The sequence below is a fragment of the Sebastes umbrosus genome, chromosome 6 (genome assembly GCF_015220745.1).
Source record: "Sebastes umbrosus isolate fSebUmb1 chromosome 6, fSebUmb1.pri, whole genome shotgun sequence".
Classification (NCBI taxonomy): domain Eukaryota; kingdom Metazoa; phylum Chordata; class Actinopteri; order Perciformes; family Sebastidae; genus Sebastes; species Sebastes umbrosus.
In genome coordinates, this window is record NC_051274.1 from 10,989,997 (window position 1) to 11,009,963 (window position 19,967).

At 39.4% G+C, this 19,967-nt stretch overlaps 1 protein-coding gene across 16 annotated transcripts; it reads left to right on the forward strand.

Moving 5' to 3' along the window:
* The first annotated feature begins 1,582 nt into the window (after positions 1–1,582).
* Positions 1,583–19,967, forward strand: bcas1 (brain enriched myelin associated protein 1). 16 transcript variants are annotated; one of them, XM_037771883.1, is made up of 16 exons: positions 1,583–1,851; positions 2,024–2,103; positions 2,358–2,430; positions 3,893–4,107; positions 10,614–10,793; positions 11,732–11,788; positions 12,867–12,902; positions 13,207–13,422; positions 14,500–14,565; positions 14,740–14,784; positions 14,932–14,997; positions 15,338–15,376; positions 16,729–16,851; positions 16,961–17,041; positions 17,367–17,579; positions 18,888–19,967. In XM_037771883.1, exons 2-16 carry the CDS (start codon positions 2,065–2,067, stop codon positions 18,966–18,968), a joined length of 1,530 nt encoding a protein of 509 aa, XP_037627811.1. In that variant the 5' UTR covers positions 1,583–1,851; positions 2,024–2,064; the 3' UTR covers positions 18,969–19,967. The 16 variants fall into 16 exon arrangements, with proteins under 16 accessions (XP_037627811.1, XP_037627813.1, XP_037627810.1 ...); XM_037771882.1 differs by having other exon boundaries at positions 1,584–1,851; positions 14,497–14,565; positions 16,732–16,851; XM_037771881.1 differs by having other exon boundaries at positions 1,585–1,851; positions 14,497–14,565.

Here is a 19,967-nt window from a genome sequence, read left to right on the forward strand (position 1 = left end):
CACACACACACACACACACACACACACACTAACACACACACACACACACTAGCAGAACATCCAGTACAGTACCGCCGGTACAAAAAAATACACCCTCCACAATATAAAATATAAACTCTATACAAAGTGCAATCCGACAGTCTTAGTATACAGAGAAACACCGTCCAAAACAGTATACAGTATAGGGTGGGCTACAGCCTATTTACCTTTCGTTTGGAAGTCTAATTGCCATCGGCACAAGCTGCTTTATCAATTTTATCCCATCAGTCGGTTTGGTTTTATTATTATTGTTAATTATCTCAAGAAATGTGCTTACAATATGTCAAACAAGTTATTTTATCAACCGGAACTGCTGCTCTGTAAATATTATACTGCAAACAGTACTGCACCCAATCTCAAATATTTACTGAATAGCCTACATCTTCAAAGCTACAGCACTATTAGGCTTCATGTTATCCAAGCTGCAGGAGATGAATGAGGTGTATCACATCAAACATAAAGTGCTGTTACAGTATTTGAAACCATGCAGTATCATGAGAAATCATATTGTTTTGACTAGATCTTGATATTGTATTTCTTCCTATAGTCTTAAAATCACTGGGCTTTTTATAAGGGTTGTGCCACAGATAAAACTAAGCTGGAATGCGCTAGTATATCATGAAGAGTTTGCTTGAGGTCTCTCAGCTGTAGGCCTTGTATGATGTCAAAAGTGCACAATCCAGACCGGGGAATCCAACTCCCACCTCAATGTGCAGGCTATACGCTACAATTGAGACATTGTGTTCATGGATTCCAAGCCTCGTCATAAGAAATTCAATTAATAGGCTGCCGCACATTTGAAGTTTTTTAACAATGTTATTTTGCAGTCGTTTGTGGTAAAACACACTCAGATACTTTGTGGTTCGGTTGATTTGCATAAAGAGGCTTTTGTCAGCATGATCACAGGACATTTACTCACAAAAGCAGCAAACAAAATATAACTGATTAGAGTAATAAAAGGAAGCAGGAAGAAATCAATTGATGAACTAGAGTCAGTTTGTCTCTGATCCCCGAACGCTTCCTCAGACATGCCGGTTTGTATTGATGCATTGACAGGCCTTCAAAGACATTTAAAGATGACTATGTGGAAGTCTTTAAAGACAGATGATTTCATTACAGAGCTCTTTGTAGGTCTTGATTGACTGTGATAATAAAGAAGACAATTGCTCTTTGCAACTCATAAAAGCTTTTTTTAATCAAATAATATAAAAAAAAAGAAACGGAAGATATTTTAAGGCACAAGTCCATTTGATAATTTTTTTTTTTCGAAATGTCTTATTATTAACAAACCCTGAATCTGTAATAGAAAAAAGAAATTCTGATTATAATAACCTAAATGTTAACATGCGTTTCTTCAAAATAACCAGGTTAATACAACAGGGTTCTAAGTGCAAACCTATTTCATTTTGTTTTGGCAGTGAGGAATTGTGCCAGGCCAGTATCCTTAATACACATCCTGTTACTTCACAGCTACATTCGTCAACAGGAGCGCGCTGCACCGCCTTATCACAGTGTGATTGATTAGAGTGCAGCCGTATTATGATCATGTCGGGGTATTTTCAGAGAGAGAGATTACCATGAGCTAATCATGAGCTGTTATTAAAGAGCGCCAACAGTCTGATGGGCTTTTCACTGGAGTAAATCCAATTGATTGCTTTAAAACAGACCCACCCATTTCTGTGTATATAGGCTGTTAACAGCAGCTTATATACACAGTTGGGTTGGCGCAGCAAGTCCATCTCTCTGGCAGTGACAGGCATATTTTTGTCTTAAGGAGGATATCACTTGCTTGGCTTGCAGAGGTGCAACAAGGTAAGACATGAATGATGCTGAAGTTAAGACAATGCCAAACTACTTATGAACAGATGTACAAATTCTATATAGTCACTTGAAAGAAGTTTGTATTTGTATTTGCGGTGTATTTTTGCTCATTTATGCAACATAACAAAACCAGATTTCTGTTTTTTGTTTCTTTATGTTTCAGTTGAGTTAAAAAGCCCATCTGTAGGTCCGACTGGGGTAAACATGGGAAACGACAACTCCAAGAACAAAGAGCTGAACAAGGTAACACTTTATCAAAAGTTACACAACAGACCTGTAGTATCTATAACTTTGCTGCCTCTAAATCAGTGGTAAGATGCACATGGAAAAGTCGATGTTGTTGGATGAAAGGTGCAAGCCCCCAAGTTTTTTTTCAAAAATCTTGATTGTTCAAGGGTTCGTTCACAGTTAAAACCAGTTTTTCTGTTGAAATGTAATCCACTGGTAATGTCTTGTGGAGCTAACACAGATTTGTATTTCTTTATTATCTTTTATAGAATACGAAAAGTTGCAAGAAGCATGGAAATGGCCTCTCTGCAAACGTCACATCTAATGGATTGGAGGTTACTGGTGAGTGCATGAGATTTTTTTAAATGTCGTCTTGTTGAGATAAATAATTGGGAATTAAAGCATGATAATGATTTTACTGTAAAATAACAGTGGAAATATATAATATATATGCATACATTCTTTTCTCTAAATTTGGAGAATCTGAAGATGGGAGAATATTAGATTTATTTTCACTGTTCTTTATTCTGTTTCAGTGTATCTTGCTTTGTGGGAAAATAAGGTACATCCTTTTCTGACAGACAAAATCAGCTGATCTTTCCACGTCTATGTCGGATTAGTCTTTTGGACTTTTATAATGCTCTGTAAACACAGTGACTCACAGCTGGACTGTGTCTTGAGTCTTCCAATGTAAACTATAGGCGTAGTCTTAGACATCGACAAGGAGCGACTATTTGCTGTCATGGTGTGGTTGTTATCATCTCTGCAGACAATAGGGCTGTAGGATTCCCACTGGCACCTGAGTTTGTCTAAGAGCTAATGTTGACGCTGGAGATAAAGATAATGTCACTTTCTCGCATTGACTAGCCCATGTTTACTTCATGGAGCATTGCATAAGTATGTCATGCATGAGTTTGATGTTGCATGCAAAGAGCTTAACATTCAAATCAACATTGATATGTAATAGTACATAAAGCAGATGCACACACATAAGTAATTATTAGATAAGATTAATTACTGCAACATGGACTTCAAATTACAGACATCAGAACTTATTTCAAGTCCCAATTAGTAACATTTTCACAATATAATGAACACAATAATAATTTGATATTATTAATAATAATAATAATAATAATAATAATAATAATAATAATAATAAAACTATCAGTTAAAGCTGAAGTAGGTAGAATTGGAGTAAATATGATCAATAAAAGTTATTTTTATAAAACGGTCACTATATCCTGACAGTAGTGCATGAGACAGGTAATCTGAAAAAATCAGAGGAAAACAACCAATCAGAGTCGAGCTGGAGCCGTGCTGTCTCTGAGCAGCTGTCAATCACTCCAAATAGGCATTACAGTAACAGAATATTGATTCATATTTGATCAGCGCTGCCTAGTTTGACCGTTTGATCGGAGTTTGCGAGTGATTGAGAGCTGCTTCTGTTGAATGAACAGCCAATAGGAGCGTTCTCTCTCTGAAATGACCTGTGCTTGGCCAAAGTCTCCCATCACAAAGCTTGAAAACAGAGCCAAGAGGAGGTGCAGAGGTCTAGTTTTCTCTCAGAACACTTGAATTACAATATGCTGAAAGGTTATTATGGACTTTTTGCCCAATTATGCCAAACATATTCTGCATACTGCAGGTTTTAATGTATTTTCTTGCACTAGTTTGTGTATTCCAATGAGAGGAAACCTGCAACCGGATTGGAATCCAATCTTTTATTTGGAAATTTGGTGCCATGGGGCAAACCAACCCTTTGTTCACATTTTCATAACGGATTCTTCTTTTTTTTTTACAGGTAACGGTGACACCATAGTCCAGCAAAATGGCGAGCCCCTCTCTTTAAACCATGCCCTAGAATCGACTGAGTACATGATCGTCGAATCAGACTGCAAACCTGCTGACGCTCCAGTTATTTCTGAAAGCCATGAACCCATCAACCCGAAGGAAGAGGTCACGGAGAGTAATGAAGATCAAACAGACGTAAGTCTTCCTGCCACTGATCCAAAGCCAGTGAGTGCACTCTTCACGTTCCTTTTCAAAGGTGATATTCTATATTCTTGTCATTGTCAACAAATCCCATGAAAAGACAACAATCAACAAGTGTTGTCTGTGTCGCAATTGCCTGATATATCTTGTTCCTCTGTGCCACAGAGCTCCATTGTTGTCCAAAAACTATTAAAAAGAAAAAGGATCACATTGTTGCACGGAGTGACATGTTCCTTCATCATGATTAACATGGCCAATGTAGTTTATTTTGAATCTCAAATACATCGTCCTGTTGCCAGAAATAATCAGAGACAAATGTGAGTTAATCCGCCACTGAAAATAGTCCTCAACAAATGCAGTATTTACTTCTGTTTGAGTAGCATTTGCTAAAACTACAGTGCCCAGCTCTTTTAGAAAATTATTTAGCTCTTTTCTTAAAAAATAAGCTTTATATTTTTGAGCCATTTTTGAAGGTTTACGTCTTTGGGATAAGTGCTACAGACAGGAGGGTAGGGAAATCAGGAAGCATTGAGAGAAGGGACTAATGCATAGTTGGTTCTGGTCTTTTCATTGGATTTGTTGACAGTAAGGGGAATATAGAAAAATGCTAGTCTTATCCTTTAATGTTTTCTAATCTATAAAACAATCTGCCTGCCAAATTGCCTAACATCACTTCGATTTAGTCAGTCAAGTAAGCCACTTGCAGCAGTACATAAACCATTGCAAAAACAAATCGAAAAAATAGAGAAAGAAATAATTTCTGAAATCACAAAACAATTGCATTACTGAGAGATTTTTCTTATTTTTCTGCTGTCTCAGTCACAATTTGATTAAGCACACGGTTGTCATATGTGTCACAGAAACAAAAAACTGTTTTTTATTCTATCTAAAGATAAATGTTGATTTTCATGATAAAGGACTCAACATCAAGTGGAGAAGAAGCTGCCGCCGTGATTGTCGCTGTGCACGAAGAGGACTTTGAATTTCTACATCAAAAAGCTGAAATATCAACGCAAACGTACAGTAAAATTGAAGCCAATATTTCAACGCAAACTTGTGAGGGTGATGATGATACAACCACCAATACTGACGGCCTCATGGAAGACGTAGTTATCATCGAGATGGCCGCAACTGGAGTAGATCCGCTGAATGAGTTGACATTTGTCATTGCTGAAGAGGTTGTTGAAGACACTGCATATGAGGAGCCCTTAGACAACGAGACAGCTGGGATCATCGATGAAGAATTGGTCATGGAGAACATTGTGTATGAGAATATAGTGTTCAGAGCGGAACGCTTGGAAGTTATTTACATCAAAAACTATGATGTTCAGAAAGAGAGCGTGAATGGGCGTGAGGAAACTGAGCCAGAAATTGATGCAGAACCAGAATCTAATCCAAAAGAATCCATTATAGAAGATGACATAGGTGCGGAGGAAAATTATATAGAGGAAACCGTGCCATTGGAGGTCTTTTCCAGCCTTCCTAAAATGGTGGCAGATTGTGTCGAGGCGGTTTTTGCCGCTGATCCTCAATCCACTGACATTGCTGCCATAAACACGTCAGAGCCGTGTGCAGAAGAAGTCATTATTGAAGACAACGGTGAAGGAGCTGGAGACATGTCAGCCGACGTAGGGTCAATTGAAATAGCTGAACATGAGTCTTATGCTGTCGCTCTTGAGGTCCAGGAAGAGAAGGGCGTTCCTTCCCCAGATGAAGAGCCAGCGACTATGGTGATGGAAACAATTTCAGAGGTTGTTTGTGAGGAGCCTGATCCTACACCTGCAAAACAAGACATCCCTGTAAAGGAACCTTCAGCCCCTCTTGTGACAGTACTGCTAGTTAAGGTGGAATCTTCCCATGAAGAGGTCATCGCTGATGACGCTGTTGCAGTCGAGGACGTACAAGCAATACAAGAAAAACACGATGATGAGCCTTCACAGAAGTGTGATAGTTGCCCTGAGGAAGAAATTATCATTATAGAGGCTCCTTCCAAAAAGCGTATCACCGTTGAGGAACTTCCTGAAGATACTTCAATCTCTCCTGATGATGAAGTCAAGCCTGGGTCTATTCCTGAAGATATCACTACAAATGAGAAAGCTGAGGTTGGTGGAGATGTGATAGCTGATGTGGGACCGGAAAGAGTTGAAGACGCAGAACCAAGTCCTGTCTTTGTCAAAGACAATGCTGAGGTGATACTGGAGGCAGCAATTGACGCCCTCTCTCAAGAACTTGAATCCAGTGCCGTCACTACTCAGGAGCCTGCAGTGGATGAAGGCATCGCTTTGGAAGAAGAAGTGGTCTTTGCAACAACTTTCGTGCCCCTTTCTGGAGAACAAGATACAAGCCTTGCCATGCCAGAGGAGCCAGTTGATACAGTTGCGGAGGAGATGAATGAAGAAGCTATTGAGGCTTTATCAAATGAATTCGGAGCAGTGCCAGAAAGGGTTGAGGAAGATACCACAAACACAATTGAGGAACCCGCAGATGTGCCACCGATGGACACCGCAGAAGAGTCTGAGCCTTGTGATTCAGTCCAAGAGGAACTCTTAGAGGAGAACGTCGCCCCAGCCAAAGTGCGGACTGATCACAATCATATCGTTTCTGAGGAGCCTGTGGAGGAGAGTGTGAGCCTTCTCGAGCGCCATCCAAACAACAACGTGCTGGTGGTCATCGTCGAGACAATTGAAGTTGAAGTTACAGAAGAGATAATACATGAAACAGATAGTTCTGCCGTTGAGGAGAACTCTGAAGATTCTCAAAGTGACACTTCAGATGAGCCTGTGTCAGAGTGTGCTGATACAGTTCTTGAGGCGCTCGTAGAACAAATCATTCATGATAATTCTGGTGATGTTTTAGCTGCCACTGAGGAAAGCTCTGAAGATTCTCCAATTGCCACTTCAGATGAGCTTGTGTCGGAGTGTCATGAGGCCGTTCCTGAGGTGATCGTTGAAGAAATCATTACAGAAGATGATCATTCTGGTGATGTTTCGGCTGACTTTGAGGAGAACTCTGAAGATTCTCGAATTGCCACTTCAGATGAGCTTTCGTCAGAGTGTTATGAGGCCATTCTTGAGGCAATTGTAGAAGAAATCATTACAGAAGATAATCATTCTGGTGATGTTTCGGCTGACTTTGAGGAGAACTCTGAAGATTCTCGAATTGCCACTTCAGATGAGCTTTCGTCAGAGTGTTATGAGGCCATTCTTGAGGCAATTGTAGAAGAAATCATTACAGAAGATAATCATTCTGGTGATGTTTCGGCTGACTTTGAGGAGAACTCTGAAGATTCTCGAATTGCCATTTCAGATGAGCTTGTGTCATATTGTTATGAGGCCATTCTTGAGGCAATTGTAGAAGAAATCATTACAGAAGATGATCATTCTGGTGATGTTTCGGCTGACTTTGAGGAGAACTCTGAAGATTCTCGAATTACCACTTCAGATGAGCTTTCGTCAGAGTGTTATGAGGCCGTTCTTGAGACAATCGTAGAAGAAATTATAACAAAAGCTGATCATTCTGGTGATGTTATGGCTGCCACTGGGGAGAACTCTGAAGACTCTCGAATTACCACTTCATATGAGCCTGTGTCAGAGTGTGTTGATACAGTTCTTGAGGCGCTCGTAGAAGAAATCATTCATGATAATTCTGGTGATGTTTTAGCTGCCGCTGAGGAAAGCTCTGAAGATTCTCCAATTGCCACTTCAGATGAGCCTGTGTCAGAGTGTTACAAGGCCGTTCCTGAGGTGATCGTTGAAGAAATCATTACAGAAGATGATCATTCTGGTGATGTTTCGGCTGACTTTGAGGAGAACTTTGAAGATTCTCCAATTGCCACTTCAGGTGAGCTTTCGTCAGAGTGTTATGAGGCCATTCTTGAGGCAATTGTAGAAGAAATCATTACAGAAGATAATCATTCTGGTGATGTTTCGGCTGACTTTGAGGAGAACTCTGAAGATTCTCGAATTGCCATTTCAGATGAGCTTGTGTCATATTGTTATGAGGCCATTCTTGAGGCAATTGTAGAAGAAATCATTACAGAAGATGATCATTCTGGTGATGTTTCGGCTGACTTTGAGGAGAACTCTGAAGATTCTCGAATTGCCATTTCAGATGAGCCTGTGTCAGAGTGTGTTGAGGCCATTCCTAAGGTGATCGTTGAAGAAATCATTACAGAAGATGATCATTCTGGTGATGTTTCGGCTGACTTTGAGGAGCACTCTGAAGATTGTCAAATTGCCATTTCAGATGAGCTTGTGTCATATTATTATAAGGCCATTCTTGAGACAATTGTAGAAGAAATCATTACAGAAGATGATCATTCTGGTGATGTTTCGGCTGACTTTGAGGAGAACTCTGAAGATTCTCGAATTACCACTTCAGATGAGCCTGTGTCAGAGTGTGTTGATACAGTTCTTGAGGCGCTCGTAGAAGAAATCATTCATGATAATTCTGGTGATGTTTTAGCTGCCGCTGAGGAAAGCTCTGAAGATTCTCCAATTGGCACTTCTGATGAGCTCGTGTCGGAGTGTGTTGAGGCCGTTCCTGAGCTGATCGTTGAAGAAATCATTACAGAAGATGATCATTCTGGTGATGTTTCGGCTGACTTTGAGGAGCACTCTGAAGATTCTCGAATTGCCATTTCAGATGAGCTTGTGTCATATTGTTATAAGGCCATTCTTGAGACAATTGTAGAAGAAATCATTACAGAAGATGATCATTCTGGTGATGTTTCGGCTGACTTTGAGGAGAACTCTGAAGATTCTCGAATTACCACTTCAGATGAGCCTGTGTCAGAGTGTGTTGAGGCCATTCCTGAGGTGATCGTAGAAGAAATCATTACAGAATATGATCATTCTGGTTATGTTTTGGTTGCCGTCGAGGAGAACTCTGAAGATTCTCGAATTGACACCTCAGAGGAGCCTGTGTCAGCATGTGTTGATGCCCTTCTTGAGGCGATCGTAGAAGAAATCATTACAGAAAATGTTGACGCAGCTGAATGTAACCTTGTGACTTCAGAGAAGGTAATCGCAGAGGGAGATACTGAAGAGAAGGCAGAGAATGAATCAAGGGTGAACTCAACAGATTCAACACCGGACTCACAAAGTGACACAAATCCAATGATGGAAGCATTAGTTGTTCGGTTGCACTCAGCCTGTATATCAGTTGTTGAGGAATCAGCATATAGGCTTAGTGGTTTGACGCTATCTTCACTGGGATACATTATTACTGTAACTATTTGTGTGGCCCCAAATGAAGAACAGCAGTAAAATGTTGAAGGAATTTTCGTTTCTAAAAATATTGGTCTACCTCTTTAGGATATCATGTGTTTAATTGTATGTGGTTGAAATTGCAACTGGATTGTAAAATAATTTGTGTTTTATGATAATGCAGACTGCCTCTGTTTTTGTACATCATCAACATAAAGCTCACATGGTTAGGTGCTGAAACCTTTTCCAATAAAATGAAAAATGAAAATATTCATTCATGATTTTGTTCATTATTTATTAGCATTCTTTTGGTCATTTTTAGCAGAGGTGTGGACCTGAGTCACATGACTTGGACTAGATTCAGACTCATGTCACAAATGTGATGACTTCTAACTCGACTTGACAAAATCAAAAAAGACTTGCAACTGAACTTGGACTTTAACACCAGTGACTCGTGACTTAAATTGGACTTGAGCCTTTTGACTTTAAAAGACTTGATACCTTCCCCTAAGCCCAAATATTTAAAAGTATGTTATTTAAAAAGTGTGCCACAAATCAATTAATTTCCCTTCATTTCCTGAATCAACTAACTTTAACTAACTATTCATTCCCAGCACGTCAACACTTAATTCTCCAGATTTTTTTATGATTAAGTTCAATTGCACTTGTTTTAACAAATTTATTTGACAAATAAATACAAATTGTAAAAAGCATTCATGATTTTTGTAAACTGAATATATCATTACTCTTCTGATAAATGGCATTACATTTAATGAAGAGCACATTGTAACTTGTTTAGGACTCGGAACTCAAAGTTTGGGACTTGGGTGCAAAGACTTGAGACTTACTTGTGACTTGCAAAACAATGACTTGGTCCCACCTCTGGTGTTTAGTAACAAATACTACCTACTTTAAGAAAAGGAAGAGTAATAGTAGTTACTTTGTTTGAAAAGGAAAAGGAAATTTAAATCAGGCCACGCTGAAGGAAAATTTAAGTGAATGGATTTACTAAGAATGATCTTAAAATCAGAGTTAGTCAGTTCTGTAATTTAAAGATACACATCATCAAAACACAGCAAGGTATTTGAGTTTCCTGACATTTCTCAGGGCATAACTCTCACACATTGTTGAATATCAATGAGTGAGGGGTGGGACACACACATTAATAAAAGGCTGATTGTTGACAATGCCCTGAGTAGGCAGAGGCATGGCTGGAATTGCGCTCCCATCTCAATGCTGCGATTAAGACACTCACTGCTTGCATTATCAGCTGCGCTGCTCTAACATAATTCTCAAAGGCTAATTCTTTGTGATGGTTTATAGGAGACAGCTAACCTAAAGCAAGAAACCAAATCATTAACGTCGCCAGAGAGTGTGACTCTAGACCCGGGTCCAGAGGAAGAAAAAGCTCCTGAAACTGACAACGGTAACGGTGAACCTGTGGAAAACCAAGAGGACGGTAACCCAGAAGAGAATCCAGTTATGAACTTCTTCAAAACACTAGTAAGTGACACTTTTTGAGAAATTTGCACTTGATATTTCTAATTGCTTGTAAAATTAGACTGCTTGGGGAAAATAAATTGAAGAATTGCTGTAATCAAAAGTGAAAAAACAAATCCACTCTTGTTATTTACAAATATTACTGAAGGCAACAGCTGCTCAAACAACAAAAAATTGGTTAATGTGTGTTTTAATTTTTACTTATAAGCCTCACTGAAGCCAAGACATTTGGTAATTTCCTTGATAATGTGGAGATCAGTGACAATAAATTCAACAGTGTAGATGTTGTGTTTAAATTTGATTGGTGAGTTATTGTTGAGGTATGTGGAAAGGGGAGTTGTACGACAGTAAAGGTATCCATTACAAAATCTGCCATGATGACAGTGCCTGATGGAAAAACAAGCAGCTATTGTATTTCCTCTTCATCGTGCTGTCTTTTGGATTCATGCCGTTTTAAAGAGTTACCATTGCACTAGCCCCATGCTAATCAAGTCTCTGAACATGCGGGAATGTGGTGGCCTATTGTTCAACCCATAGTGTGAGCTCACAAGGGAGGCCTGTGCAGTTGGAAGTTGAGATTTGTGAAGATAGAGCGAGGGCAGGCCTACGCCATCTCCGGAGCACAATGGCTGTCACAATGACAGCGCATGTACTGTATGTGCTCTGTCAGGGCCCTCAGTGTGCCTCAGTCAGCTTACTATAAAGGACTATGTCTGCATTCATGAACGCCTTATGTAAATAATTATTTTTCTGTTCTTGTTACATCAACTACAGTACTATACATGCTGACTCTGCTTTACACTGCAGCTTCATTGCCAGCTATATGAAATAACATTTAACATCTGAAGGATTGAGATTTTGTTTTTCTTCTTGTAATTGTTTTTGTCTGGCATGAATAAAAGTGATTGAAGACAGATAATTTTTCTTCCCTTGTTACACAGGTGACTACCAAAGTAACCAAAAAGGAAACAGCTACTCCTGATGCCACAAAAGTCCAGGTGAACAAATGTTTATGAAGCATTAAATCACAAATAAAACATGTTATATTGACCATGACAGTACCACCGTGGGTGTATTCTGAATGGTTTTCATTTTCTTGTTTGATGCTGCACTCAATTTAATTGTTATCAGGCCATTAAATAGGCGTTATCAGTCATTATAAGCACCATAGATGTGAGCCAGTAGGGGCCTACTCCGCTTACTACGTTGTAAAAGTGAAAATGAAACTTAAAAGCAACACGTTCTAACAGGTTGTAAAACTGAATGAAACGTCAGGTTTTTAACACAAACAAAAAGGCTTCTTTAGGTTTAGGCAACAAAACTACAACTTCTTTAGGTTTACAAAAAAAAACCACTTGGTTAAGTTTAGGGGAAAAAATCGTGTTTTGGGTTAAATTAACTTTGAACACAAAGACACAAAGACATTGTTTGTTTCAAATGGGATGCGAAGTCCGGTGTCCTGGGTGAAAACCCTTTGTTTTGTGTCTCATCCATTGTCCTCGACCTCCACCCCTTATGGAGTTTCACACTGTCTACTGCGCCTGACTTCCGCTTCTGCTCCTTTCATAATTACTACGGTTGCTAGAGGTCACTGTCGTGTTCTTTTATATCTTCTTGTCTACTATGTGAATACGTAGATGATAAAACCTACTAGTGGGTGTAGTAGGCCCCTATTGACCCACATCTATGGGGCTTATAGCGACTGATAATGCCTATTTAATAGCCTTACAACAGTCTAATCCACTGGATTTTCTTTCAATATCCATTTCATATCATGCTTATTTTGGTTTACAAAGCTGTATCAGTGAACTCAGTAAAGTTAGGGGTTGGTAATTTGACTAGTTGATTATACAGTATATTGATTATGTATTAAAAACAGAGGTCATCATTTTTTTCAGGTTACTACGTAGCTGGTATCCATTTCTGATTACAATATCCCTGATTCCAAAAATTAACATTTTATTTCTAAAGAACCAATAGGCTCTCAAAAGTATTTATAGGACAAGCTTTTTTTCAAGACCTTTGTTTGCTTTAATTATATTTCTCTAACTGCTTCCTTTTTCTGTTGCCAAATAGTCCCAGAAGGAGAACCAACCAGCGGCAACCACTACTGTGAGCACATTGCCCATAAAGTGTTTTAATTTCCCTAGAAAGGATATATTCAGTATGCATAGTTGGGTTCAGTTAACTTCCAGAAATGCTACTTCATTTGCTAATCTTGCATTGTACATACTAATTCAATTTTTAGTAGCTTATATTGGATGAATACTTTGTTGCTATTGATCACTGCTTTGCATTCATCTTATCATACCTCACATAAAATTGTCTATCTTAAAATATATTTGCTGTTAAAGGTGACTGTGTGGACGGTTTCCTTTCCAAACCATTATTCTAACACCTACTCTCTCTTGAATAGGTTGCACAAGTATCTGAGCCGCCTGCAGCACCCAAAGGAATGTCTATCCCGCCACCGCCTCCTCCAGAGCCACCGAAAATGGAAATCAAGGGAGAACCAGCTGCCAAACCTGTCAAACCCACGCCAAAAGAAGAACCAAAAGCTGCCGCAAAGGAACCCGAGTCCTCAAAAGGAAAATCAGCCAAAGATACTCTGAGCAAGTTCTTCCGTTCAAAGGTAAATAAACAGCAAACTGCAAGATTGCAAGACAAGATTTTTAAGGGATGGTTATTCATGTAGACTTTTCCACAGTGAAATCAGATTATAACGTAGTGTGAAATATACTGTATGTGAATTTGAGGTACAACTAGGTGGCAAGGCATCCAAAGGCAAGGGGGCTTCAGCAAGTGGAGCCAAAGCCCCGTCCAAGACGGCAGCAGTGGTACAGTAGATTATTATATTCTCAAACTGACCATGGCTCATCCTGTTACTAACCGAACAAGAGCTGGTTTGTCTGGAGTTGGCAGAAACTGAATAATTTGCTGTTTCCAGATTGAAACATGCAGCAATTGTGTAGGGTGTCCTGCTTTGAACCTCACCCAGGAGAACCAGGTTTATGTTGCACTCTTTCAAAAATGTGACTCTTCAGGGAGCAACCCGGTATCATGCCAAAACATGTAACAGACCTGCCTGTCCACGAGAGAATAGCGTCAGTGTCACGTTTTGCCTTGCTGAAGTGTGAATATTATATGCGTGTATGAAGGTACAGTACCAGCAGGTGGCAACAAATCACTCACTAAGGTTTATGCAACAAAACCATTTAGTTATGTTTAGGGAAAAACATAATGGATGGCCTTAAAATAATCACGTAAACTAAGTAAAGTACGTGTGGAAACAACGTAACATCAGTACAGAAAACACATCACAAATGTCACTGAAAAACATGTCACAAATATCACTAACGTAACTTACAAAAAAAAACACCGATCTCGAACGCCGGTCTCCTGGTTGAATGTCCTATGTTTGTTGCTAAGCTAAGCTAACCGCCTCCTGGCTTTAGCTCCATGCTTGTGTCATGTCCTCACAGACACAAGAGTGGTATTGATCTTCTCATCTAACCCTCGACAAGAAAGCGCATAAATGTTTCCCAAATGTCAAACTATTCCTTTAACCAGTTCATATTAGTCAGCATTCATTGCCATGCTAACATCTTAAGCATTTCATAATTAAAACATTTCCTCTTTGTTTGAGGACATTTGCTGTCTGTCTTATCTGTCTTTTACTAACAATAATAATTCCCTCACTATCCAGCAGACAATCAAGGATGCAGCACCAGAGCCAGCAGTAGAAGTAGAGGTACAACCAGTTGTAGAAGTACAGGTAAACTAGAGAGCATGCTCAGTCTTCTCAGCTGTATTCAGGGAATGTTAAATCAGTGGATATTAAAGGATAACAGCTGTGGTCACAACACATATGCCATATACAGTAAATTACAGCATTTTCACATGTGCATCTTAATTTAAATCTAAAGTTTAAAGTAGTTTTGCTCTGCAGGAGACACCAGTGGAAGAGCCAGAGCCAGTTGTTGTAGAAGTCAAGGTACTGTAAATCTAAGGAGACTTCTAAATCTTGGGGTTTGGTCCTTTTTAGGGAGTGAAATAATCGTCTGATCCTCTGATTATATCACCATGTTCTAAATTGCTTAGATTTGTTTTCACATGTTGTTATTCATTTGCATCTGCTCAGAGTGAAACTAATGTTGAACCCCCTGAGACAGCAGAGGAGGTGGCACAGCCAGTTGTAGAGGAGCAGGTAAATCAGCAGGAGGTGCTGGGGAATATTAATTCTTAATTTTCCTCGCTCTACAGGCACCTCTGACATGATGTTGTACCAGATGTACCAAATATTATGTCGAACCAAAAATAACCTTTTCATTTATTTCAGTTAACACACACGCAATTTGGCATTTGCAGTCATTATTTTTGTCATCATGTTTTGATTCATTCATTTGTTAAAGGATTTGATCAAATTGTATCGCCAATTTTTGCACGGGGTAAATTTCCATCATGACAGATGAGTCAGTCCATGATTTATTGCATTTCATACCGCATTTCAATTGATGGGAAAACAAATAATGTTTCATTTCCTGCAGATGGTGGAAGAGGTACCACAGCCAGTGGTAGAAGATGAGGTAAATTAAAGGAGGTCAACATTTTGGGGAATACGCTTATTTGCTTTCTTGCTGAGAGTCGTCTCTGTCTGTTAAGTATGAGGCAACAGCTAGCAGCCACTGATCTTAGCTTAGCATAAAGGTTGGAAACCTCACTAATTAGCACATTATATCTAATAAAACTTTTTGTTTTTACTTTCCACTTCTTTTTTTGTTGGATTAGCAAACAAAATATACGCTAACATCAGGTAGCCTACACACCACGCAAGAATCAAGCTGATTTTGAGCCTGATTTCCCCCTCCCGATGGTCAGCTCTGAATTTTTGATCTTTCTAAAGATTATCTTTCCAGATAATCTTGTTGTGTGAGGTATGTTAAGAGTGTTTTACATCCCCCGATCGGCTCGGAGGTCTATACCGCTCCGATTTCAAATTTCATGTTCAATATTTATGATTGGATATCCTGTTGTGTGTGAGGAGCCCTGAGGACAGAAAGAACGATAGCCAATTGAGAACCAAGCTGACTGAAGCGGAAGGACAACCACCATCGCTAATGCATGAGCCAATGCAAAAACTAACAGCTCCAATTCTTCCTGCCCATCGACCTTCATGTTTGTTTACACTAAAGTTACGTTTGATTGCAAGAAATTTTGTGAAATTTGCGTTTTTTTTAGTCGGGACTCTTGTTCATGAATGGAATCTGTTAGTGTGTGGTGTGCTGTTTTAGCCAAATCATTGCTCACTCCACACTATAGGAACAAAACTGTTCATTTTAACAGATCATGTTATGTGTGGGGTCTCTCACATTTTCAAAATCTGTTAAGATTTGAAAAATCTTTTAGTGTGGGCCAGGCTTAACGTAAGATTTCATAACCTTTGGACGGAGCCAAGCTAGTTCTTTCCCCTTGTTTCCATTCTTTATGCTAAGCTAAGCTAAGCTAACCTTCTCCTGCATCATACAGTATATAATAGGCATGAAAGTAGGTACAAATCTTCGCATCTCTTGGCAAGAAAGCAAATAAAGCTTATTTCCCGTTGTGTCGAACTATTCCTTTAAAGGAGGAATCTTCAGTGGACACATTCCCTTTCCTATTTTCTTCTCCTTTTTTTCTTACAGACAATAACATTCTTTACTTTTGTGCATGATGGTATGGGCTTCTTTATTCGTACAGGGACCGCTTCTTATCAGATTTTTCTACCTCCTTTTCTGCTCTGATCCTGCCTGGACTTTCCTCTCCCCTTTACCTCTTCTTTCACTTCACAGGTGGCAGCTCTTGCCCTCTACTCTGTCAGCTTCAATCACGGTCATGTCTTTAATTCGTAAAATAGCCTACCTCATGATATGTATTTTCTTCTCTGCCGTTTTGATAAAAGAAGGTGGATCCCTCAAAAGCCAGCACTCTGGAGGCCGCTGCGAAGCCAGAACCGCCACCGCCTGTTCAGGAAGAAAAGAAAACAGCCTCAAAATCAGCCTTCTTTTCTCTCTTCAAGCCTAAAGTAAGAACCTATTCACTTGTGCCTTTATTGGTTTTCAAAATATCTGTATCAGTATATGAATTGTGGTGAAATTACTAAACAGAAAGTAACAGATTCATGTGAATTTGAGGTACTGTTAGACCACATGACCACAAAAGTCCAGGCAGCCTCCACAAGTGGAGTTCGGCTCCTCAGGAGAACAACCGGACTGGTAAATACAGTGAAATGACCTCTCGAGAAAAGACGCATTATTAACCAGAGTAATTTCATCAATTACATCTGGTATTAAAACCTGCTCTAAAACAACTTTTTGGGCAGAAGTTTTGTCCATTTATTGTTATAACAAACATCAGTGCTTCTATGGCCATCGCTCATAATATTGCAGTCACTAAGACACACTGGATCCTAACAACTGATGCATCTTAATGTCACTTCAAATGTTACATCTGATGTCATCTCAAAGTCCATCTGCGTGAGTGGAGCACATCAGACGTGGTTATGTAATGATACAGCTCTATGCATCGCAATACTTTCAGGCTGCCGATCCCAAGAAGGCGACCCCTGCCCCGGCTGCAGCAGCAGCAGAGACAGTTAAAGCCAAGGAGGAACCCAAAGCAGCAGCCAAGTCATCAGAGGCGGTTGTAGATAACAAACCAGCTTCAGTGGCCTCCCAAGCTGGAGACGATGCAGCCAATATGCCCAAGAAACTGGAGAAGAGGAACTCCATCCAGCTGTTCTTTAAAATTCTGGTAAAGAGAGCGTCACTCACTTTTCCATAGACGTTGCTGCCTGTTCATTCAGTTTTCATTGGAAAGGCCTGTATTGCAATATGTTGTAGCTGCATGTCCACAAGATGGCAGCAGCAACTCATGTAGTAACTAAAGGTGTGGTTCCTGTTTGTGGATATGTGAATTGTTTTGCACAGTTTGGTTTTAATAACTCGCAGTTAATAAATTTGACTTGAATCAGAGGACACAATATTCCATGCAGTGCTGCAAGCAGAGCAGGTTAATGAAACGATACAAGTGAGAAAATGAGGTGGTACTATAAAATGCAAAACGAAAACCTCAAGTTAGAAATTGTTCCCCACATTTAGCATCAAGAACAAGGCTTCTAAAGGAGACTTAAACCTACAGTAGGCAGAATGTTTTTGGCTTCATTGGGCAAAATGTTCCATAATAACCTTTCAGCATATTATAATTCAAGTGTTCTGAGAGATAACTAGACTTCTGCTCCTCCTCATGGCTCTGTTTTCAGGCTTTAGAAAGTCTAGCCTGTGACGGAAGACTTTGGCCAATCACAGGTCATTTCAGAGAGAGAGCGTTCCTATTGGCTGTTCATTCAATGTAGGCAGTTGTCAATCACTTTCAAACTCAGATCAAACTGTTAAACTACGCAGCGCTGATCAAATATTAATCAATATTCTGTTGCTGTAATGCCTATTTCTTGCATAAAATGTTTTCAGAAACATCTTGTAGTGTACTGTTTAGCTGTAAAATGAGAAAGTTTGCTCTGGCTGGTGGGCGGTGCTTGGTATTTCCACAACTGATCTCAACGTGGCAGCCGGGTCACAAACATTACAAGATGTTTCTGAAAACATTTGAGGCGAGAAATAGGCATTACAGTAACAGAATATTGTTTTGATCAGCGCTGCCTAGTTTGACCGTTTGATCGGAGTTTGCGAGTGATCGACATATGCTCAGAGACGGCAAGGCTCCAGCTCAGCTCTGATTGGTTGTTTTCCTGCGGCCTGTGAAATCTTGCAGATGCCATTAGGGGAGCACCGGAGAACACAGAGGCACATGATTTTTTCAGAATACCTGTCTCATGTACTACTGTCAGGATATAGTGACCGTTTTATAAAAATAACTTTTTTTAAATCATATTTGCTCCAATTCTACCCACTGCTGCTTTAAATCATTTGCAGTAAATATGTAATGGGTTAGATATGTGGTCAGATTTGGCTGACATGGATGACATGGGTCTTTAAAGAAAAGATTAGTACAGTACTGTAATGAACAAACGTTTACAATTTCTTTCCCCCTTTTAAATTTCAGGGTCAGAAACGTAACTCGACAGATGCCGGGGTCCAGACAGAGCCAGCCGTTGCTGCTCCAGCAGCTGAGAAGGCCAAATGAAACCAAAACAAACAGTGAAGTTTCCCTGTACAGACTCCTTTTCTGTTTCTTGCTCTTACTCAATCTTTATGTATCTCTCTGTCTCATTTCCCCTTTCAACCCTTATTGAAGTACTTTAACTACATTTTTTTGTTTCTGTTTAGAAGTTACAATATAAGGAAAAGTGACTGGAAGGGTAAAAGCAAGTTGAGAGAAAGACGGACAGTGGGCAGGTAGTTGAACAAGTGGTGATTTGAAACAGTCAAAGGTGAGGTTGTTGAGATATACATATATTTTTGGGGTAATATACATGTCTTGACAAGTATAGCAATATGAGTGTGAAACCTTTTCTACAGACATTTAATGTGACTTCTCTCTGTTCTTGTGACCTAACACACACTGGGCTTATATGCAATAGATGGTTCCATGCTTTGCTTTTAGCAACTAGTTTGTCGAAAACATTTAAAAACACATGTTCTGTTTTTCAATTCATTCAAGAAAAATCACACAGTTGTGGCAATGCAGAGGTTAATATGAAATTACATTGAAAAAAGTCCTTAAATCTATATGACATTAAAATTCCCAGCTCTTAATAGAGCTGATAAGCGGAGCATATTCATATAACACACTGCACTTACAGATTTTTTAACTTTGCTATATATAGACTGAAGCACATGCGTACATAGACTAACTGTCATGTATTTGGCCATATGGGAAAATCACAATCTTTACTGTTCTGTGGGGAACTGATTGTAAGTTTAACAAATGCATCTGAGGTGTTAAAATGGTGTCGTTGTGCAAATGTGTCCTTGTGGTACGTTTTGCAGTAGTCATAAATCACAGACGATTAGCTTTTAATTTGATTGCAGCACTTTCTGTCATGTGATTTAATGGAAGTCTTATGGTGTCAGTCATTTGTGTTTGGCATAACGTGCAATTAATATCATGCTTTTGTTTGCCTATATGTATGTATGTATGTAACTTCAGCTATCTTGAAGACAATAAATACTGTATGTTCAC

What these genes read in the sequence shown, in the direction of transcription:
- bcas1 (XM_037771881.1), top strand. Translation starts at nt 2,065, where the DNA reads ATGGGAAACGACAACTCCAAGAACAAAGAGCTGAACAAG. An exon ending in AGAACAAAGAGCTGAACAAG is followed by an intron (nt 2,104 to 2,357) that starts GTAACACTTTAT and finishes TATCTTTTATAG; the next exon opens with AATACGAAAAGTTGCAAGAA. An exon ending in CTGATGCCACAAAAGTCCAG is followed by an intron (nt 11,789 to 12,866) that starts GTGAACAAATGT and finishes GTTGCCAAATAG; the next exon opens with TCCCAGAAGGAGAACCAACC.